This window comes from Lepidochelys olivacea (genome assembly GCF_965140295.1).
Source record: "Lepidochelys olivacea isolate rLepOli2 genome assembly, chromosome: 4".
Lineage (NCBI taxonomy): Eukaryota > Metazoa > Chordata > Testudines > Cheloniidae > Lepidochelys > Lepidochelys olivacea.
Genome location: NC_140414.1, coordinates 67,815,170 through 67,838,940, shown reverse-complemented (window position 1 = coordinate 67,838,940; position 23,771 = coordinate 67,815,170). Strand labels below are relative to the sequence as shown.

Here is a 23,771-nt window from a genome sequence, read left to right as displayed (position 1 = left end):
TTTCTTGTCACTTCTACTAATGTGTCCCATCAAATGGACTAAAAAATATTGTAATTTATGCAACCTGTGGGGCAGCAACAATGAATGCACAAATTGGAACTTGATGGTATCGGGCTACCCAGATCATTACACCCTAGGAACCAAAGATGAAGAAGAAAAAAACCTTGTATGTATCTACTTGCTTACTAGCTAGATACAACCAATTGCTCAGGGAACTGCAATAAGTTGAATGTGCTAAAGATGCATCTTTTCAGTCCAACTGCCTTGTAATCATTTGATTAATAATTTCATTGATCTTGTATGTGGTGATCACATTCAGTCTGCTCTTTGGGCCAAGATCAAGAATCACATTATGCTGAATTATTTCTGATCTGGAAAAATATTGATTCTCTTCAAGCATTTTTTTTTGTGTGTGTTCCTGACCAGAAAGTAGACAACTAGCTTATGAGCCAGGACACCTTCCATCATAAAATCTTGTACAATTGTCTACATTCAAATCCAGCTATCTACTAGGACATATGAATCAGGTATTTTTTCTGCCCAGTGCAAAACATCTACTGGTTGAATTAGAAAAATATCACTACACTTATACACCTGGAATATCAGACAGGCTCAATGGCAGATCAGAACATATCAAGTTGTCTAAATGATGTCAGAGGAACAACCATTGAGCTCTTGGAACATCTTCCAATAGTATTTCTAAAAGCAGAGACTGTGGCGTGCAATAATTGACTGTTCATCTGTTTAACCTTTGCATCTGTACATTTGCTATCACTGATATTACTCCTGATATCCGGTTCCCATTCTAATCCTCTATTATGTGTACGTCCACATTCTGGTCTCCATTTCCCCACTGTAAGTCAGTGGTAACTTCACTTAAATCAATTCTGGATTTACATCAGGGAAACAACTATCAGAATCTAAATGGCTCAAACTCTCCAAGCTCTTGCATGTGCCTCAAGATATTCTAGCCAAAGAGAATTACACTCCCAAAAACAGCACTGCTCTAACTTAAGCAGCTGGAATGGTCCCCTGACAAGTGTTCCGCTGGGCCAGAATCACCTGAGTTTGGTGAACTCTAGTCTTACACTTTCCTACCCATGGTCACAACCCTGGCCCACTCCTGAACACTACTTATGTGGGGGGTTAGGAAAGGGGCCATAAAGCCAGATATGATCGCTTTACAGTGCTGGGAGACTTATCTATGACAAAAACTTCTGTGGCTTCTATTGTGATTACTGGTTTATTCTGAGGTATATACATGTAACTCTGCATTCCAGGTCTAATATTAGGGTTCTTTTCAACTGTCTCAGCCTTACTTTTCAATTGCAAATAGTACGTTAATCTTCTTCTCTATTGGCCCAAGTACGTAGAAAAAATTGCGAACTACAAAACCAACTTTGTTTCTCAACTTTCTTCTGAGATGGCGGAATATTACTCATTTTACAACCAAAATGTGCTCAACTTAGTTAGAAAGTTGGTTTTGTCAGGTAAGTTTCTTTAACCAAACACAAACAAACACAGAGATCAGAAAAAGAGGAGAAAAGGAAAGGAAAAAAAGAACAGATGCTTCTTTGGCAGTCTGGTAGGAGTTAGCTGGCAACCCTTGTCAGCTGCAGGTGAAGGAGCAGGATCTTATAATTTTACTATAAGAATAGAGGTACAAGTGTATGTCTTGATTTCATTTTACCAGCCACCCTTTTTGAATAGCAGAAAGGAATGACCCTCTGGGACATTGGTAGGAATGCATCTGACAGACTGCCAGTGTCTGTACTGATGTTACAGCAAGGACAGACCAGAACAATCCTTATGACTGATTATGGTCACCCTTTTGTTTTAGGATAAGTTATAATGTCTACTATATGTACTACAAATTAGACACTCTAGTTAAATATAGATTTCTTTGTTTTAAGGTTTAGTAAGTAAAAAGACAGGATCTTGTACTATGTCTATGTTAAGGAGATCCAAAATAAACTGATACTGTTTGTATTCTCAAAGGTCTCTGTAAAAAGACTGTTTGTGCGAATGAGGAATGTATACATCAGGAAAAGATAAGGTGTGAAGGCCATTGTTATAGCCAGATGGTCAAGGAAAAAGGAGTAAAGAGACTTAAAGACACCAGAAAATCATCAATGCACATCCATAAAGAAGGAAGGGCAAATTGATGACCCTGAGCTGAAGGCTGGCACAGCCAAAGACAGGACAATCGATTAAATCAGAACCAGGACAGGATAACCCTCTCGGAGGTGAATTGGAATGTTTACATCAGAAGATGACACCAATTAAGTAGTAACCTGTCACAGACTGACACAGCAAAATCCATAGACTTCAACAGAGAAAAGGAACTATAAGAATAGGGTGCTTTGCCATGGGATTTTAGGTTCGTCTTGCCACTACTCCAGGAGCATCGGATCACAACCAACAAAGCCCAGCTCCCCTCTGCGACCATTCTGGCTGGCCACTAGATTGATCCAGACTGGTAACTATAAAAAACATCAACTGGCAGGACTGTGTGCATGATGTGTATGTGTGTGTAGCTGAAAAGCATAGGCTAACTGTTGAATTTTCAATAAATATGGTGTTTTTGCCTTCTCTCTTATAAAAGATCCCGTGTGCTTTGTATAGCACAACACAGGCTGGAGTGGTGGCTTTTTCCCCGCAAGTAGCCAGGATCTCTAAACCAACTAATATCAGATTGGAAAGGCTGATTCAGAGGTGTAGTCACACTGCTAGATAAAATTTCTCTCTCTCGCTCTCTCTCAATGGTAGGAACTCACAGAGACAGTGTCTGAGAAACAGACAAAACCAAATCTTGGACTGTACATTGATAAAACCCAAAAAACATGCTGGCTTGACATTGAATAGGTTTGATATTTATAATATGGATCAGAAAATAAAGACAAGCAAAAAAGGACAGACACAAAACACAACCCAACAAAAGTAAAAACATAGATGAAATAAGCCCTTGCCCACTTTTGGGTTGTTCTGGGTTTTATGCTACACATTCCATGGAAAGCATCAAAATTATTTACAGCAGCTTGACTAGCATTTCCAATAATCCTTGTAGTCCAAACAATCTTAAATCAGATTAAGAAAACCTTGAACAAACTCAAAATATGTGTGCCTTAGCAGCCCTTCAACATAACAACAAATGTCCATTTCTTGAAGCAAAGTTCAAACAATGTTCCAGCATGAACTGGGGTCTTCACAGCATGATTGGGTAAATGATTTTTAAGCTTTTCCTCAAAGTTTAGGAGAATAATGCATAGTTCATCGGTCTTAAATCTGTTACAGTAGCTCTATGGGAGGTAGGCTAATTTGGTTGATCCCGTTGTAATGATGACACTTATCAGATTAATAATGGGAACTGGCAAGCCAAAGGACATGCACTAGCTAAAGATAGACCAGCTAGTAGCTGAACTCCCCAAAGAGTTGCAGCTACCAGGCTCCCCATCTGCCTATCCCTACAAAACAGATACCTGCACTTCAGTGAGCAGTACAATTACAATACCAACTCCCTCTACAGTTCCACAGTCAGCAAATCATCAACCATTAGCTGGCAAATGGAAGTCAGATCAGAGTAAGCACTGAGGAGAGTAAGAATGTGGCCGTTGAAAGGAAGGACATAAATGAGCATACTCGCCACTGTTTTCCACACAGACACATAGCTTACCATTACCGGTGTACACCACAGTCCACTAACCACAACCCTAACTCTGCCCCCACAGGGATAACATCCCTTTCCAGTACCTCTTACTCCATCCAATACACCAAAGTATTCCCCAACCCTTCCTTCTAATCAGTGGTAATAGAACTATGCCCTGTATCATTGACTGACCCTTTTCATTATTTTTTTTCTGGCAGTTTTCTCAGTTACCCTAATTCTCCTTTGTTTGGGGGCAAAAAGGAGAGGGAAAGGCAGCTATTTTTGCTACTATGACAAGTAACTTCTTTTGATGCCTGAACAAATGCTTGTAAGTTAGACACTTTTTATACAGTAGTCCAAAACTGAAATTTACAGGTCCTACATTTCATTTAGATGGCATTTTTTTCATTTATGTTTATATTGTCAGCAGAAGCACTGAATGTCACAAATGGTCATCAGCACTAACATTGTAGCTTGATTTTTAAAGGCAGATACTATGACACTAAGTTTATAATTATATTATAGTGTACAAGCAAAGGTAATCAGCTTCATGGTTCAGACCATTTACCTTCAGAGTCAGTAATAACAACCCTACTTCCTATCCACGGAATCACAAGATTGGCTAGTTGTATTATGGCCAGTGAAAGAGAATGCCTTTCCACATTTTTATTATGCTTTAACAAATACATGAGGGAAGGAGCAGAAATGTTTAAGAAATCAAACCAGCTGGAAAGCAATGCAATAAATGTAATCATGTAAATGTATTACTTATTTATAAATAAAACCTTCACTTGCTAGAGCTTAAGTGATAGAAATTTACAAAAGGATTTTTGTCCTCTTCACATACACTCAGAGTGTAAACATTCATAGGCACCACTCCTGCAAACACATACCCACATGCTTAACTTTAAACTCCTGACTAGTCTCATTGAACTTAATGGGACTGAAGTCCTTAATGTTAAACATGCCTATAACTGTTTGCAGGATTAAGTGACAACCCAAGATAACCAGGAAAAACAAAAACCCAAACAAACAGAAAAAGCTGTTTGGACAAGACAAAACCGTACAAGGGCCAACCACAATTGTGCTGGAAATCCTAAAGCTATTTTAAAGTAGTCAGGAAAGATGAGGGCCTATTTAGGAACATAGGACTTGCCAGACTGGCTCAGCCCCATAGTGCAGCAACTTGCTCAGTATCTTGTCTCCAACAATGGCCTTGGGAAAAGCTGTGAAAACCCGCCAATAGGAAGATGTGTGATAACCTGCCCACGGGAGAGTCTCACCCCTAGGAGGTAGCGGCTGGATTAAGGCCCGAAGCATGACGTTAGTTGTCCCTTCCTACAGCAGGGAGCGGGAGGCTGCAGACGCCTGGTGAAAGTATCAGTCGGACGAAAGCCGGGGGGAGGGTGGCTCCGGGGAGGGTGGCTCCAGTGAGGCGCGCTCCTAGCGGCGCGCTGCACACACTGCCGCCGCCGGGACAGGAGGAGGCGGAGCCGCCGGAGCCCGGAAAGTGAAAGGGAAACTAGACCCGCGGGTGCTGGCGCGGCGAGCAGCCCCGGGCTCCATGAAGCTGCTGGGGCTCTGGCTCTTGTGCCGCCTGCTCGCCGGCGGGGGCGGCTCCTCCCCGCGCCCCGCGGGGACCCAGCCAGAGGGGAGCAGCGGCGGCCGCACGGAGTTGCCCGGTTTCCGGAACCTCACCCGGGCTCGCTGGGGCGGCGGGGATGGGCGGGAGGAGGCCGCCCTGCGGGTAGGTACCGACTGCTCCTGCGCTCCCCCGGGGGGAGGGGGGCGCTAAGGAAGGGGGTTAGGTCGGCTTCTGCCTCTCCGGCCGCAGGCCCGCCCCGTCTCTGCCGGCAGCTCCCCGTCCTGCACCCTGCCACCCCCGGCGCCTCCCTGCCTGCAACCCACCCACCCTGCCCGTGTACCTCCCCAGAGCCAGCCGCCCTGCCCTGCCCCGCCCCCCTACCCTGCCCGGGGCCTCCCACCCACTGCCTCTGCGTGGCAGAACGGGTCAGGAAGAGGGCCCACTATGTGCCACCCACCCACACGTGGCTGGCAGCTCTTCCCCCATACTCGCCATCAACCCTTCCTGCCGGCCGGCCGGCCAGCCCCCTTTGCCTCCATACCCACCACCAGTCCTGCCCGCTGCACAGCCTCCACACCTGCCATCCATGATCCACCCCTCCTGCCAGCCGACTGCCCAGCCTCCACTCCGGTCACCCGCCCCTCTGGCTGGCCGCTAACCCTCCACACCTGCCTGCCAGCCACCACGTCTCCATAGCTGCTACTCCCCGGCCTGCCACTCAGCCTCCACACCTGCCAGGCACTCCTGCCACCCAGTCACCCATCCCTCCAGCCACCCAGTCTCCATAGTACCCCCCAGCCTGCCACTCAGCCTCCATAGGTGCCACCTAGATCTCTTGCCTGCCAATCACTCAGCCTCCATACTCACCACCCACCCTGCCTTTTGGCTGCTCAGCCTCCATACACGCCACCCAGCCCTCCTGCCTGCTGCTCAGCCTCCATATCTGCCACCTACTGCCCTCTCCCCACCTCAGCTCCCAAAGCTGTCCCTTTGCATGGTCGTAAACTGCTGCTAAAACATTCCCCCACCATCGTGAATATATGGCCATTCTTGATCCTATAGCTGACAGGAAGCAGTATATGTAAATTTCAATCAGTGTTGTGTGGTGGGGGGATTATGTAGTATGTGGTGAAATGGGAACAAGTCTTATGTGCCTCACACATCTTTTAAAGGTAATATGGAAAAGGAGGGAATTGTGGTTTTTTGCTTTTAGATGTATTAAAGAAAGAATTAAGATTTGTATTTAAATTGATGCCTGAATTTTCACATTAAATATATGCCTTATTCTGCACTGTCTTGCACCTTGTGTAATGATTTACAAAGGTGTTAAGTGGGTGTGAAATATCAGCAAATCAGAATGGTTATGGCTTCTGCATTCTTTGCAGGGATATAAATAGATAACACCAGGGAAAACATAGTGGAGAATCAGACCTATCTTGTCTTGTCTACCTTGTTTTTCCCCCAGGAATTTTACGGATGACTGAGAATAAATTGGTTAGTCTCTAAGGTGCCACAGGTACTCCTTTTCTTTTTGAGAATGAGTGGAACTGTAACATTGCAAGTGACAAGTGATTACAAATGGATCAATTCAGGAAGAAAAGGATATTTAGTCAGAGGATTGAAAACACTTTGGGCCTCATTCACCACTGTGTACTAAAGTTTGCATTGACATTTTAAAGAAAATGAAAACTGAAATCTTCTTTCAAAATAAGAGTAGAGGCATAGCAATGGATTTCCTGGGCCACAAAACCTGGCTCTGTTTGGAGGAAAGATTTCCCCAAACTACTATCTGTACTTTTCAATTTCCCCATAAGGTGTCAGCCTTGATCTAACAAAAAACCCTGAGTTTGCCCAGTTCTCTGTCAGATGATGATGGTGGCGTTTTTGGTGGTTGGATGTGTAAGTGGGAGTGGGCAGGGGAGAGATGAGGAATTGATGGGATAAGTTAGAAGAAGCATGCATCCGATGAAGTGAGCTGTAGCTCACAAAAGCTTATTTTCAAATATATTTGTTAGTCTCTAAGGTGCCACAAGTACTCCTTTGCTTTTTGCGGATACAGACTAACAGGGCTGCTACTCTGAAACCTCTTAGGAGAGAGAGAGAGAGTGAGTGTGTTTGTGCGTATGAGAGAGAGATACAATCAGTACATAAAATGTGTTAGAAACAAGAAAAAAATTACAACTTCAAAAACAATTGCCCATCATAATATTGGAAAATGCATTTCCAATAGCCCATAGCTGAATAAATTGAGCCAAATCATATATAGACTATAATATCTAAACTCCAAACAAAGGCATACAACCACTAATCATAAACAAAACAAAGAACATCAGCAATCCCAGTACCAGATAACTTACATCTTCTGTTTTTCAGAATGGCCATATTTGCTTGACCCAAAATAAAGTTTGCAAAGTATTCTAAATATCTATTTGTGAACCTATACTTAGAGAGAGGGAAGGGGTAGTGGAAGAAGAGAAAAATTATAAATGGGAGGAGAGAATAAAAGAGAAAGTGGTATGTGATATAGAGAAAGGAAAAAAAGATGTAAGGATTTTAGGTAGAGAGAAGGAAAAGAAGAAATGAGACACCAAAGACAGCAGAGGAAAAGATATACTGTGCTCTATAGAGAAAAGAAAAGGTAAAGTGAAGCCAAGAATGGAAAGAAGCTACAACAAAAGTAAGAGACAGTTTAAAACACAGAAAGTTGATAGAGAATGTTACAACTAAATACAACACATAATAAAGATGACACACAGTTTTTGTCCCTAAATTCTGCAAGCACTTGTGGTTTCATATTAGCCCTTGGTTAATATGCTTAGTACTCAGACATGTAGATGTTGGGTAAACGCTACAAGCCCTGCAAAGATGGTTAAATTTCTTAAATGAATAGAAATTCAGGAATTTGTAATTTTCTTTTCTAGGAAAGTATTAAAAGAATTAGGCGTTTGAATTCTTTATCATCAGGTGACAACATGACTGCTTTTTATGGAATAAATCAGTTTTCTCACTTGTTTCCTGAAGATTTTAAAGGTAAAGAACTAACATGCTGCTAATCTCATATTTTTATTATTTTGCTCTGTAATTCTTGCCCTCCCCTCTTCTTGTCATATTAACAAATTGTTTCAAATTAGCAAACAGTTAACTATATTTAGTACTGATTAAAGTCTCTGTAAGTATTTCTGAATGCTACAGCAGTGCTCGCTTGGGTTCGCAAGGTTGGATTGCCACAGAACTTGAACCTGATTCAGAAACCAAACTGTTGTCTGTTTCTTTCTGTTGGTGTTAAGAAGGTCCTTTAGCTACAGCCATCAAGTTGAAAGGCTGATCTGTTACACACGAAGTATTAAAAGAAGTGTGCTGAATCGCTTTTATGCTGTGTGAGAAAACATCTAGGTGTTCTCAAAGATTGACTGAAAATACTTCTGCATTGTGATGGTCCTTAAGGAAACACACACGTTTGCTATATATGTTGGTCTAGCTGTGTTAAATCATTTTTAGGCTTTGTAGGACTGACTTTCCAATTCAGTGCCTGATCCAAAGCTCACTGAAGTAAAGGGAAAGACTACCACTGACATCAGTGGGCTTTGGATCTGACCACACTGGTGACACAATGGAATTGCCAATCCGTGAAAGAGGTTTGGATGAAAGGTCCATTGCCAACCCACCAAACCTCTATCAAGCACCACCACACAAATAAAACTATACTTCAAGTGGAGAGTCATAGAGTATGGTTTTATGTACAGACATACAAAGAAGCAATTTTACAAAATCTGATACAAAAAAGTAAAATTAATGCCCATGACTTTTTAAAAAATCAGTCTTCTTTTGCCCTAAATCTTAAACTTTCTTGACTGTTATCTGTTTATAGCACAGTAATAAGGCCTAGCTCTTCTGCAGTACTTTTAATCATTAGCTGTCCTTATCCCCATTTTTCAGATGGGGAAACTGCGGCACAGAGCGGCAAGGTGATTTGTCAAATGTCACCCAGCAGGCCAGTGGCGCAGCCGGGAATAGAACCCACATCTCCTGAGTCCCAGTCCACTAAGCCTGGATAAATGTGTGGCTTAGGTGGCTATTGCCTATTGCATTCATAAATGTATATGTTATACACTTTTGGGGTTAAATCCTTCCCCTTTGAAGCTTTTCTTCATCACTTTATGGAACTGAAAACTGTGCATCATCTAAACTGGAAAAAACTTTGCCTGCCACAGCTGTACTTGTTTGCAATTAGATATCTGTGATGGCCAAAATATTGGTGGGTTTATCTATTGAAATTCGTGGGCTGTTTTTCAATCCATCAGCCTTTTGGAAGGAAAAACCATGGCCTAGACTGAAATGATGAGTGAAATAGACACTGGCACAGGCTAGTAAGATCTAGAACAGATCAAAAATATTTTTGCTGAAGGATGAGGTTTCACTTGCAATGAACATTTTAACGAAATTTTTCATTTGACAGGCATTTGTTTTTCAGTGCTTATTGATTGTTTTTATTCCCTCCCTCCTTTTTCCAGTGGGTGGGGAGGAGCGAAGGGAAAAATTAAGAATGCATGGGATTTTTTCCACGAAAATGAAAAATAACAAATTTTGTGAAAAATTTAAAAGTGAAAAAATTCAGGTTGTTTTCCAAAAATCAATTTTTGTCCAATTTTTTGACCAGCTCTAATAGAACCCCCTAATAGATAGGCCCACACTCAAATTCCAGAGGTATCCCTTTTGCTAGGAATACAGTTTATTTTAAAATAGATCTAGAATATAGTAATTGTTTTGGATTACTTGAATTTTATCTTTATATATTTGAAAAGAATTTAAAATGCTGTATGGTACTCAAAACTAAAGCTCACAAACAGATTTTAATAACTTTCCAGTGTTCTTTCTGTAATGTTACACAAACTATTACACCTTAAAAATTGTTTGTATGTCTGTGTTTAGCTATTTATTTAAGAAGCACACCTTACAGAGTTCCCAGATACACAGAAGTGCTGAAGAGAAAGGAAACACTGTTACCAACAAAGTTTGACTGGAGGGACAAGAATGTTGTCACCCAAGTGAGAAATCAGCAAACAGTAAGCTCTGGATTTTCTTTTCTTCCTAACATTCAGTATTTTATTGTTGCACATATTATGGATTAGGATTAATAAATGTCTCCTACCTGGACTGCTCCTGGTGGCATGCTCAGGCTTGAAAAGGAGTTCTACATGGCATATGATACATTTCAGCGTACATCATTGTCTGATTAATTTGTAGAGTGGCATTCACTGGAGGAAGGCTTAATCTAAGGGTCCCGTTCAAATTCAGATTATAGAGATTATATTTTGCCTACGTAAAACTCACACGTAGTGTCTGTTTGTTTGCTGTACACTAATGTTGCTGTGCTCTGCTAAAAATCAGTTTATTCGTCCTCAGAAATGGCTGCATTTCAGTGGTGGATGTTATCATTTTTATGTACTCTATTTTAGGATCCTTCTAGATGAAAGGCACTGTTAAGCTTAAAATTTCATTTAAAAGGGCATTATGATCACAGAGATCAGAAGGGGATATACAGATATATAAATGACAGGGATCATTTCCCAAAACAATGACAATGAATATCTGGAGCTGCCTTAATTGTATTAAATAATGTGACTACCATGTATCTATATACTGGAGCTAATTGGAAATTTTCTGTCTAATGGTTTTTCGTAGAAAAATGTGTCTTCTGCAAAACCAAAATTTTCTGTGGAGAAAATGTTAATGTTGCCAACATTTTTTATTTTCCTTTGAGAAAATCTAAACAAAATATTGTATTTCAAGTTGGTCACCCTAAATCAAAACATGACCAGGGAGTCCATCCCACAAAGAGCAGTTGGGTCCTGAGGTACCCTAACCCTGACATGCTCCTGTAGCTCAGATGGACACAGCTCAGTGATGAACTCAGTTAAAATGAAATGTTTTGATTTGCTGTGAAAAACTGAAATTAAATGTTTTTGATTTGGGAGTGTTGGAATATTTTGTTTCAATAAAAAGTATCAAAACAAAACACTTAAATGCTTCTAAATCCAAATTTTTCAGAACTCTCTGTTCTCTGAAAAATGTCAATATTTTGACTTTTGTCCCAAATTGGGATGGAAATTCTGATTTTGAGATCAGTTCTACTATACACTTTATGTGTTACTGACTCAAGAGCAGTTCTTTGAATGCAGTGCTGACATGCAACAGGAAAGCCTCTTGAGATTTAAACAGTTTGTTTTCACAAGTGCATGGGAGGGCTTGTCTGAAAAAAATAACAACATAAACCCAATAAATGTCTAAATTCATTAAAAAGAAGAAATCCAACTGATATAAAAGTATTGAAAAAGGTATGTAAAAGGTCCTGCTTTGAGCAGGGCGTTGGACTAGATGACCTCCTGAGGTCCCTCCCAACCCAGATATTCTATGATTGATAAGACAAAGCTCTAATTAGCTAGATTTTACAGCATAATGAAGTTTCTTGGAATATATAAAGGACTTCTAAACTTCTTTGATTATAGGCAACAAACATTACTTTTTAATGTATGATCAGAACAAAAATACCTTGATATAGTATATGGTTTGCTTGTGTACTGATTTTTAAATTACACCAGTATAAGGAAAGGAATTATTCCCATATACATTATAATTGAGTACCTTTACCTGTGTAGAGGTCAGTTAAAATGTCTACAAGCTATAGAGTTATATAATAGTATACACTTGATACATCTATGGTTTTTAAATCTCCAGTCTGATTGACTAAAACTATTTACACCCCCAGACTTACATGTTCAAGCCTTTGTATTTTTCTAAACAGAATGAGACAAATTTACTACCCAGCCTTGTTATTTGTTTCTATTAGTAGCTCAAAAGTGAGAGGCTATTGCTATGTTAACTAGTTAACTATAGCTAAACAGACTCTCTGCTAGGAATTCCCTCAGTGTGGGGAAGTCTCCAAGGGATGTAGAATTCAATTCCAGTGCCTCCCTTTCCACAAACCCTACAGGTAGTCTGTTGGGAGCAGGCAGGGACATATCAGTGGCAGGCAGAAGGGTAGCCATAGCAAAGTTGGTTCCAGCTATCTCAACCTAGTTACAGTAGCCTGCTGAAGCAAACACTAGGCTGCTCTAACCTGCACCGAAGACCAGGAGGAGAATCAGGGAGTCATTATTCATTCTCTGATGCCTCTCGTTCACTGCTGCATTAACTGTAACTTGTATAAAGCTGAGAACCTGGCCCAGTATTATTCTCTCTTTTGACTCTTCATAGTATAATAGTCCCTTTGGGTATGTCTGCACTGCAATAAAACACCCGTAGCTGACCCAGGTCAGCTGACCCAGGCTCTTGGGTCTTGGGCTGCGGAGCTATAAAACTGCAGTATGGATGTCCGGGCTTGGGCTGGAGTGTGGGCTCTGGGAACCCATGCTTGGGGAAGGTCTCACAGCCCAGGCTCCAGTCCAAGCCTGGACATCTGCTCTACAATTTTAGAGCCCTCAAGCCCCGTGAGCCTAAGTCAGCTGATCTGGACCAGCAATGGGTGTTTTATTGTGATGCAGACATACCCTAAATCATGCTCCTCCAATCATTTATGCCTTGTGCCTGACCCTTTATGTGTTGTCGTTTCATTCTTTCACCTAATCGTTGCTTTTCAAAATATAAATTAGACATATCAACTTTCTGTAGCAAGCATTATTTAAACATAACTGTTGAAAATAGACTAGATATATCCTTATTAATTACATCATGTTAATTTTAAAAAATTCCATCTAGTTCTAAACAAAACAAAATTATTTGGTAAAAAAAAAAAAGTTCCAGTATAACAAAAGAGTCAAAACCCAGATTAGGAGAATATTATTCACAGGACAGAGAGTGGTTTAGGGTCTGTATACTGAAGAGATCATGTTAGTGTTAGTAAGGATAAATTGGAGAGGAGTATAGAAAGAGTTCTTAGAACAGGAAATTAGGAATGCTAAATCATGGAGGAGTACAGAAGAAAATTCATTGTTCTGTAAGAAATAGTAAAAAGGCTAAGTTTAATTTTAAAACATGATACTGGATACAAGAAGACACTGTTTACTGTGATTTTTGTCTGATGCTGCAATAATTAAAACAATAAGAAGAAACATACTCTATTTAAGCTACTTCCTTTTCTTTTTTTGTTTTTTGTTTAGCAGTTATAGGCAGAAAACTGTTCAATGACAAATATTGGATTTTTTCCCCCCCCAGTGTGGAGGCTGCTGGGCTTTCAGCATTGTGGGTGGAATAGAATCTGCCTATGCAATCAAAGGGAATAATCTGGAAGAACTCAGTGTACAACAGGTCATTGACTGTTCATACAACAATTACGGCTGCCATGGTGGCTCTACTGTTGGTGCTCTCAGCTGGCTGAATCAGGTCTGAGTCTTTTCATAAATCTTAAACTGTTCCTTAGAGATTTCCATACTAATGTATTTTATAAAAAAAAAATAAAAAACAGCAGATAGCACAAAATGTGCATGGATTACAACATGTCTAAGTTATTGGGACCTAGTTAGTTCCACATGGAATCCAGAGTACCTAAAGTTTGAACTGTGTATAAGTTGGAAGATTTAAATTCATTGCTTATGAATGCAACAGATCAGCCCTCAGGGATCCACTATGAGCAAAACAGCATCTGGAATTCAACAGCATCTTAATTTCAATTCACCATGAATTTTAGGGCCTGATTTTCAGTGGTGTTAAGAACCTAAGCTCCCATTCAGACAAACAGAAGGGGCAGGCACTCCATGCCACTGTAAAATAAGCCATTTATTTAACTGTCATAATATGGATTTACATGCCAAAGTATTCTATTTAAAGAGCTCTCCCTTCCTGAGGAATAAGGTGGATGTGAGTCAGGATAGTAACAACTCCAGATGACAAATTTAATTTTTTGTTATATGGGGTGCACATCCCCATTCTTGCAGGACTCCTTGCATGGCAGCTCAGGAAGCTGAAATGGATAGAAACATTGCTGCATAGGTCCTCTTCCTTCCACCAAAGGCATACAAGGCATACAGAGGGTGTTTCATTAGCCAGTAGGTGGAAGTAGCCTGTGTAGAAGGTTCACAGCTGCACTGTGGCTGGAGAAGAAGGATTCCTCCCTGAGTTCTCCCCTGCCAGCCCAGCCCCAGCTGTTCAGATGCTGGCTTGAGGTTTTGGCCATATAAGATGAATTGTTTGTGAATACAATATTTTACAGAGGTACTCATGAGGTTTCAGTGGTTCTTAAAACTTCTGTAGGGGGTTAGTGTGCATGAATGCACAGGCTCCACACCACTTGGAATTCTGCAATGCCAGGAGATTACTCAAGAGACCAGCTTTTATACCCTCTTTAGCACCAAACATTCATTAATATATCTTCTTGCAGACACAAGTAAAATTGGTGAAAGATTCTGAATACACTTTTAAAGCTCAAACTGGACTGTGCCATTATTTCCAGCCCTCTGATTTTGGAGTTTCAATCACAGATTATGCTGCGTATGACTTCAGGTAACCACTATTGATTCTTTTTATTTGCTGTACCTCCTCCCTGTGTCCATGGGCTATGAAGTGAAGCCAGAGCCTTCACTGCATTGGGAAGCCAAAGGTTATTTTTACTTATGGCATTAGTCAGTCATACAGGTATATGTTAATCTTGCCGCCGTATATAAAATCATACTCATTTGGGCATTTGTGGTCCAGATCCTTTAAATCGCAGTAAGAGTAAAATGCAGTTGTTGTAGCCATGTTGGTTCCAGGATATTAGAGAAACAAGGTGGGTGAGGTAATATGTGTTACTGGACCAACTTCTGTTGGTGAGAGAGACAAGCTTTTCAGTAACACAGAGCTCTTTTCAGGTCTGGATCATAGTAAAAATAATTTTCAGCTCCTAAAAAGTCAAAGTGCATTCTCTCTTTGGTTTCAATTTTATGCAAGTACTTTTTGAATGTTAAGTCACCTATGCCTCATGAACAACGGATCCTAGTGCTAAGTATCAGAGGGGTAACCGTGTTAGTCTGGACCTGTAAAAGTGGCAAAGAGTCCTGTGGCACCTTATAGACTAACAGACATATTGGAGCATAAGCTTTCGTGGGTGAATACCCACTTCGTCGGATGCATGTTGATTCTAGTGCTGTCATCAAACTTCACGGAAAAAAAAAATCAGCAAGCATTTGATTACTTCAGTCCATATATATTTGCATTCCTTTCCACTGCAAACATCCCTCACTTTCCAGCCTGTGACTTGAGCAAACACTGCTGTTGACTGAAATTGGTAAAGACAACTTGTTTTCTTTTTAATTTTGCACTAGGTTGACTTTCTAATTTTTTTCAATTATTGTCACTAGAATACAATTTGCTTTCAGAAACACCACATGAAAAATCATTCCAGTAGCAGGAGGCTGACAATCAGACACAAACAGGTAAAAATAAAAAACAAGGAGTCCTTGTGGCACCTTAGAGACTAACAAAGTTATAGGGGCATAAGCTTTTGTGCTCAAATAAATTTGTTAGTCTCTAAGGTGCCACAAGGACTCCTCGTTGCTTTTGGTGATACAGACTAACATGGCTACCACTCTGAAAGCTAAAAATAAGTAATTCTGTAGCTTATTGTTGAATAATTTTGGTAATAACCAAACTAATAATACTTAGAGTGGCTGAGAATATTTCAGGGCCATTGCATAACTCCAGTAAAAAAAGAATTGTGAGAGGGTCTTAATCACTTGATTTAACTGCTTGTGTTCTGAGAGCAATACATTTAAAATAACTACAGAAAAGTGTAAGTGGACAAACTAATTTAGAAATTCCCATTAATGATTGACTAGTGATGTTAGCCAACACATTCGTTGTACAGCATACCTTCTTTCACTAAAACATTTAGTTATATTTCATTAGAATTGCAGTTTTGTTAGCTAAAATGTAATACTTAATACATATTCTAATACAGCTTTGGTGACCAATTGTCCAAAGCCTACACTTTGGGGGAAAAGCTGTTATCTGGGTATACCGCAAGAAGGACAGGAGACTTGTTGTGGGTTTTAATCAGGCTGCAACTTTATTATATAGATGTCTGGGACTACCCGGAAGATAAAGTGTACAATGCAGGCAAATCCATGCTTGTTCAAATCAATTCTCTGTGTCTTCCACCAGCCCCCATTTGTTTCCGTCCAGGTCCCCCAGCCGACCTATGGCTTGGACCTTACCACCCACCACCCTCGTAAGAGGGTTAAGAAGGGCTATGAGAATGGGGTGGGGGGTTGGCTCCCAGCTGTACCAGTCATAGGAGTCCCCAACCCCCTCCCATGTTCTGTTCCATTATCCAGTACCTCCTTTTAAGTCCTTTACCAGGCTATTTATCTGGTCACTGGCTGCCCTCCCTATGGAATACCTGCATTGAACATCTGCCCAACCTTACAGAATAAGTTCTGACATATGGCCTACCACATTTTCTTCTCACCAGAAAACATCCTCCCTGACACCCGTTGTGGGGAAGGTGAAAAAACTACACTCTATCGAAGCCAATTGTAGTGGTTTGAGGAAAAATTCCTTCCAAGCCCCCCTTTAAAAGGGGCAACTAGTGTAAAGCCCAGAGCCAGCCCAGCCCAGCCTGCCATTCGCCTCCACTATGGAAGGGAATCATAGAATATAAGGGTTGGAAGGGACCTCAGGTCATCTAGTCCAACCCCCTGCTCAAAAGCAGGACCCATTCCCAATTAAATCATCCCAGCCAGGGCTTTGTCAAGCCTGACCTTAAAAACTTCTAAGGAAAGAGATTCCACCACCTCCCTAGGCAACGCATTCCAGTGTTTCACCACCCTCCTAGTGAAAAAGTTTTTCCTAATATCCAACCTAAACCTCCCCCACTGCAACTTGAGACCATTACTCCTTGTCCTGTCCTCTTCCACCACTGAGAATAGTCTAGAACCATCCTCTCTGGAACTACCTCTCAGGTAGTTGAAAGCAGCTATCAAATCCCCCCTCATTCTTCTCTTCCGCAGACTAAACAATCCCAGTTCCCTCAGCCTCTCCTCATAAGTCATGTGTTCCAGACCCCTAATAATTTTTGTTGCCCTTCGCTGGACTCTCTCCAATTTATCCACATCCTTCTTGTAGTGTGGGGCCCAAAACTGGACACAGTACTCCAGATGAGGCCTCACCAATGTCGAATAGAGGGGGACGATCACGTCCCTCGATCTGCTCGCTATGCCCCTACTTATACATCCCAAAATGCCATTGGCCTTCTTGGCAACAAGGGCACACTGCTGACTCATATCCAGCTTCTCGTCCACTGTCACCCCTAGGTCCTTTTCCGCAGAACTGCTGCCTAGCCATTCGGTCCCTAGTCTGTAGCTGGGAGGGTGGGTGCTGGCTTCCTTGCCGTGTGGAGCAAAGAGACTGTCCCCACCCGGGTTTTGTACCTTTATACACATTCCGGGCCAGGGGGCGGGATGTGAGTCACTGCTACAAAGCACCTTTTTTACAGCAGTTTCTGACCTCCTTCCTTCCTTCCTTCCTTCCTTCCCCTGCCCCCTCCCGCAAAAAAAACCCCCCACAGAGCTGCCCTTCCTTGGGTTTGCCCCACTTTAGTTGTGGTGTAGTCACTTTGAGCTTCAAAAAACGTATTAAGGACTCATTAAAGTTTTCTTTGTAGTGTATTAACATATTTTATGGATTGTCAAAAGCCATTCTAAGTGAGGAGGAGGAGAGTCACAGTTACATAGTACCTACTGTTCCCCTACAATTGTACCCAAAATCTACTTAATTATCATTTCTTTAATACAAACAGATTCTTTGCTTTGTATCACCTACTTTATCCTGTTTTCATCTTGACATGTAAACCTGTGATATTTAACTTTGACGGGAAACAGCTTGGTTATTTGAATATTAAATTGGACAGAATCAGCTGAGTGACATGGAGTTGTTTTGACACATTAAAGTCTAACAGTTTTGAATTATGACTCTTCTCTTTTTCGTAGTGGCCAGGAAGATGAAATGTTAAAGAAGCTTGTTAACTGTGGACCTTTGGCAGTGACAGTAGATGCAGTTAGCTGGCAGGATTATCTGGGTGGGATCATACAGTATCACTGCTCCAGTGGAAAAGCAAATCATGCTGTTCTTATCACTGGTTTTGATAGAACAGGTAAAATTTCATTAGTTAGAGTCACAAAACTGTGGCTTTTATATTTATTCTGCTTCACTGAATAATTTTATCTTTTATAAAAAAAAAAAAGGTGGTTAGAAATTAGTATATTTAAGCTATCTATCTTAAAACAAAAATAGTTAAACGTTGAGCCCATATAGGCTCTGTACTTGCAATGTGATCTATGCAGACGGACCCCTCCCCCCCGCACCTTTGCAGAGTCCCACTGACAACATAGCAATAAGAATACAGGTTAGCATAAATTTTGTCAGTCTAGTATATAATGTAAGTATAGGGTTTCAATATTAGTTCCTGAAGAATGAGGCTCTGCTATACCAGCAGCAGTATGACATCTGCTTGTTGGCTATACTGTTAATAGTAGATTCCACTACCATTACATCCAGTCACCATGAACTGAAAAATTATAAGGACTGATAAAACTCTTAATGCATTGTCTAACTTATCAGGTTTGCGAAATTTGCTGTTTTCTGTAATTATTTATGAAAATGTCTCTCTTTTTACAGGTAGCATCCCTTACTGGATTGTACGCAACTCGTGGGGACACACATGGGGAATAGATGGTTATGCCCATATTAAAATAGGTAGTAATGTCTGTGGTAAGTCAAACAGTTGGTTTGAACAGTAAAGGCACATACTGGGCAATATTTTTCCATATATGTGAAAGGACCTGGAAAACACTTCAGCTAGAAGTTCAGATTGTAAAAACACAAAATCACTTTATTTATAAAAAGAGGATGAGATGAGTGCAGGTGAAAAACAACACGTAAATAAAACAAAATCTTTGCTAGTGGCACTAATTCATACATTTAAATAATCAGTTAATATTCATAAAGCTCCTTGGAAATTTAAAGCTCTAAGGCATAACAAGTTAAAGTACATGTTAGTTTAGTTAAACTACATGGGCATGGAGAACCTTATTATGCAAGGATTCAGTCCTGCAAGCAAATCTGCAACCATGTACTCTTATACCTGTGCGCAGCCCGGTGATTCTGCAGAGATTGCAGGGTTCTTGCCTGCAGGTTTTCCTTCAATAGTCCCTAAATTACCCATCACCAAGTCTCCTGACAAAGACCATCTGCCATTTTTATTCTGAACTTTTTTAGGGTCTGATTCTGTGAGGGGATGAAGTCTCGTCAGCAGCTCACGAGATCAGACCCTTATTCCCAAATGAGGGTCTCACATCAGATTACAATAATTGGATTAGTAGTTAGTCTGACTACCTTTTGTACAGGAATCCTAACAGCAACTAATGCAATGTTGGGTTTGTTAATCTGTCTCAGGTTAGATGTGTCAGTTTTTTGGACTTACCTACCATATTTTACACATACAGGGCCTGATTCACGATTGCTCAGTACCTTGGGTAGTCAATTACAGTAGTGCAAAGTAAGTATAAAATAGTATCAAATCAGCCTGAATAACATTTTGCACCCACTTTCCGCTGATGTGATTACATAAAGATCAGGGCAACACGAATCAGGCCCTAGGACCAAGTCCCTCTTGGAAGGAAAATTGGGCCCTTATTTAGCTGTTTAAATTTGATAATATTCATTTATTATTGTATGAACTAGCTACCTGATAACACTGTTGATTTGAGTCTTGATAACTAAAGCAAGCCAACTGTAGAGGTGGACCAAAAAAACAATCAGTAAAATTAAAGCTCACTAATTCAATAATTCTCACATTAACCCACTTGTCTCTTCATCTTTCTCAGCAAAGAAACAAAACCAAATTGCCTGTGCCCTAAATTCAACATAGAGGAGCAGTAGAAATTCTATGAATCTATTAATCTTAGTTTTTCTCTGTTCTTAATTTCTCTTTTTTGAACTAGACAGTTCTTCCTGATTTAGGACTAGATTGTGACAGGCTCTTCAATTGATGCAGAAGCTTTCCCTTCCATCTCCTACCCTCCTCATTTTGGACAAGAGCCTGTCACAGTTGCAGTTAGGTAGAATTCAGGGACTGTTCTTTGGTGCACCTTTGGGAGAAGTACAGCTACTCAAAGCGGGTTGAAATGAGTGTGAACAGGGGTGTGGACTTCTGTACCCTGGGCATCATCGGGAAGGATTATTGAGTCGCTTTTTTTCCTGGAGCTTTTGGTGGTGAAAATGTGGCATGCCCACCACTCACTACACAGGGCTGTTTAACTCACCCTATCTGTCCACTACATTTAGGAGCACTAATAAGAGAGTAGAAAAGGAGGGACAATTGTAGTAGGGCCCCCCAAACATCTGTAACTGGGATAAAATGGGGGTAAAATGGGAGGGTGGGGCTCCAGAAAACATGCTATACTGTATACACAAATTTCTCTAGATGGGCCTTGTGTAATCTGTGGAGGACCTAAAACATGGCAGCACATCTGAATGGTAAAATTTTACCAGCAGTTTTTCCAGTCCTTAGGGGAAAAGGGAAAGGATTTTGAGTCTTAGGCTAGGAAAACTACAGCTCACATTTAAACATCCAGTTGTGCTAACACTTTGTAAGTTCACCAGAGTTGCATTAAGAAAAGAACCGAAGATCTCTAATGTTAAAATAAAGGAGAACTCTTTTATTTTATTTGGGGAGGTGAGATCTGTAGCTGTTTTCATACAATATAAAGGAGTAAAAGGGAAAACAATTTAATTTTGTTTCCTTTTTCTTTGCATTTCACCTATCCTGGCTCATGAAGTAGGACTTTGGGGGGTTAAGTTTCAGTTGGTTATTTGGGACAGCAAGTTTAGTTTGAAATAAATGCGTTCTTAATACTTACTCAACATCTAGTTTGTGTTTTACTTCTTCTAGGTATAGCAGACACAGTGTCATCTGTGTTTGTTTGACACCGACTGGCCGAACAAAAATGCATGCTGCTAGTAGTCATTTGGCAGATACCAGGATTCTGTAAATTTACACTTCTTCAATATGAAGATATTTTACTTCAAAATTTTAAAAAATGATTTTTGTATGAGGGGTTGGTCTGCTGGGCATTACAGACATGGCACATCCAGAATTCAGGAAGATGCTTCAGCTTCCAGAGTCTGTGCCCCTAAATCTGAGTGGGGCTGCACAGACAACTCTGCAGAATACCATACACTTGACCCTCTGTTCTGAGAAAGAAAGAAAGATGAAACAAGGGTCACACTGTGGTGGTCAGTTTGGAAGTTTGAGCTTTACGCAACGCCTATTGAAATATTTGAAATGGGAACCCTAGATGGAAGGCATGGAGCAGTGGAAGTTTCTCGGTCCCAAATAATACCCACTGACAAATCCTGGCAGTGAGTCCTAGAATGTCACTAATGTCACAATTGGTTCAGAATGAAATGGAACAAGGGAAGAAATGACAGGAGATAATGTTGTTTGCTGGAGGTTTTCAATCCAGAAATCTAGCGGTATGACAGGGTGCAGTCTGAAGGCACTTTAATATGAGGCGAAGCATGATGTGTCTATCCATTTCCTCCTCTTTTATTTTCAAAAACCTTGTGTGAAATGACAATTCTTTATCACTCCTGTACTTTCTGAAGTGCCTGGATTGGCTTTTCTTGTAACTTTGTTTGACAGCAGGTGCTGTTTGCACCAGCATGGACTTTCTCTCTTTCTTCTGCTTTCTCTGCCTCTCCTCTTACGGGCCACTCTGCATTATATACCTAAACAAGCAGGTTGCAACCACATTATAATCTCTCCTAACAGCTCACTTGTATTATGAAGGCTAAAAGAAGCAGGGGGAAGGAAAGAGAGCATACCACACAGTGATGGAACCATCAAAATGTATATATGCCTTCTTGTGTAACCATGCAACTTCATCTCTGCTCACCCTCCCCCTTTGAGTGTCTTTGACCCTCACCTCTCATGTCTTATTAAATCTAGTTTTTATGCTCCTCAAGGCAGGACATTTGGGGGGGGAAGTGCCAGGGCATTTTGGAGAATTCAGAATGGATTAATAGTTCTTGTAGTCCCATGTACTTGATTACCTATTAGTTCAGAGAGCACTTAGCCAATTAGGGGTACTGCAATAACCAACCTGAGATACAAAAGCATATCTGCTGTACCCTCTCTTTGCATGTAAGGTTGCAGATGGGCCATTTCATTCTTTAAAAAGTGTTGGAGTAGCACTTGCTTCAATCTCCCCTCTCTACCTCCATTAATTACACTTCTGCCAAAGCAAAAGGGAAAGTCAGACTATGATTGTCATGGCTAAAATATGCCTATAATTCACTAAATTTGTGTTTTACATATTAATATCTGTCTTCTAACAGTCTATCCTCTTCCAGGGCTAATCATCAGTTGTCGCTAATTATTAGCAGGAGAATGAAGAATGGCTACTGAGATACCTCATTTTCTCTCTGTATTTCCCCAACCAGTACCTTTAACTGGCTTATCGCAGAGATCATCCCACTAGCCACAGATTGCTGGATTCATTTCTGTACAAGACCCATTTATCTCTGCCCTTCTCCCATGTGTTGGTCAGAGGAAATCTCTGAAACATGATTATAAAGGCATTGAATTTTTTGATCTGCAGAATATAAGAGTAGAAAGCAATGTCATTTCTGAATTTTAAAGCATTCCAGTATCATATATTTATTTAGTAACTTTTGTGAATTTTTGTTTTTCTTGTCTGTGGTAGTTTGTTTTTGCTGTGCAGAAATAATTGTGAATCAATAGTTATTTTTTTATAAAAACAGATTTGTAACTTTTAGTTGAATTGTGAAGAGATTTTTACAAATATTTTGCTCTATGTTCACTTTGAACAGGTTTGCTAATTACAATGTTGAATATGTGTTTTAACAATATTCTTTCTAAATAAAGAATTTTGAACATTCACTTATATCCTATTCTTATATTCGAAATATGCTAAAGGGATAAGAAAAGCGTAATGAAGTTCCAGTAATGGCTGCTGTTTCTGTTTACTTACAGTTTTGCTAACTCTCCCCAGTTTATCCTGTGTCTCACAATATTTGCTGTTTGTGTTAGTGCTATGCTCCATTTGTCATTCTGGCTTAGCAAAGAAAAGGTTAAGGAGTGACTTGACTACAGTCTATAAGTATCTACTTTACTTATAAGAGGAACAAATATTTAATACTTGGCTGTTCAACCTAGCAGAGAAAGGTATCACATGATCCAATGGCTAGACGTTGAAGCGAGGCAAATTCTGACAGGAAATAAGGCATATTTTTTTAACAATGAGTAATTATTCATTAAAACTACTTACCGAGGGTCGTGGTGGATTATCTCTCTCTGACCATTTTAAAATCAATATTGGATGCTTTTCTAACAGATATGCTCTCGGAATTATTTTGGGGACGTTCTATGGCCTGTGTTACCCAGGAGGTAAGCCTAGATAATCATAATGGTCAATTGTGGCCTTAGAATCTATTAATCAGATCTTGGATTATCAAAATATAGGAGGGAAAATTCCTGAGTGCAAA

The 23,771-nt window shown here is 40.5% G+C and overlaps 1 protein-coding gene and 1 long non-coding RNA gene across 2 annotated transcripts in view; one reads left to right on the top strand and one right to left on the bottom strand.

The window, feature by feature from the left end:
- The window catches only part of LOC311519295, a 271,844-nt gene extending 266,808 nt beyond the window's left edge, over nt 1-5,036 (bottom strand). Inside the window, exon 1 of the long non-coding RNA XR_014711246.1 lies at nt 4,930-5,036. This is a non-coding gene — a long non-coding RNA (uncharacterized lncRNA). The remainder of the gene's footprint in view (nt 1-4,929) is intronic.
- Nucleotides 5,037-5,130: 94 nt separating this feature from the next.
- CTSO (cathepsin O) lies at nt 5,131-23,035 on the top strand. Its single transcript, XM_084625686.1, has 8 exons — nt 5,131-5,393; nt 8,153-8,261; nt 10,161-10,294; nt 13,443-13,610; nt 14,605-14,726; nt 18,191-18,354; nt 18,879-18,971; nt 21,154-23,035. Exons 1-8 carry the CDS (start codon nt 5,211-5,213, stop codon nt 21,186-21,188), a joined length of 1,008 nt encoding a protein of 335 aa, XP_084481812.1. The 5' UTR covers nt 5,131-5,210; the 3' UTR covers nt 21,189-23,035.
- Nucleotides 23,036-23,771: the final 736 nt, after the last annotated feature.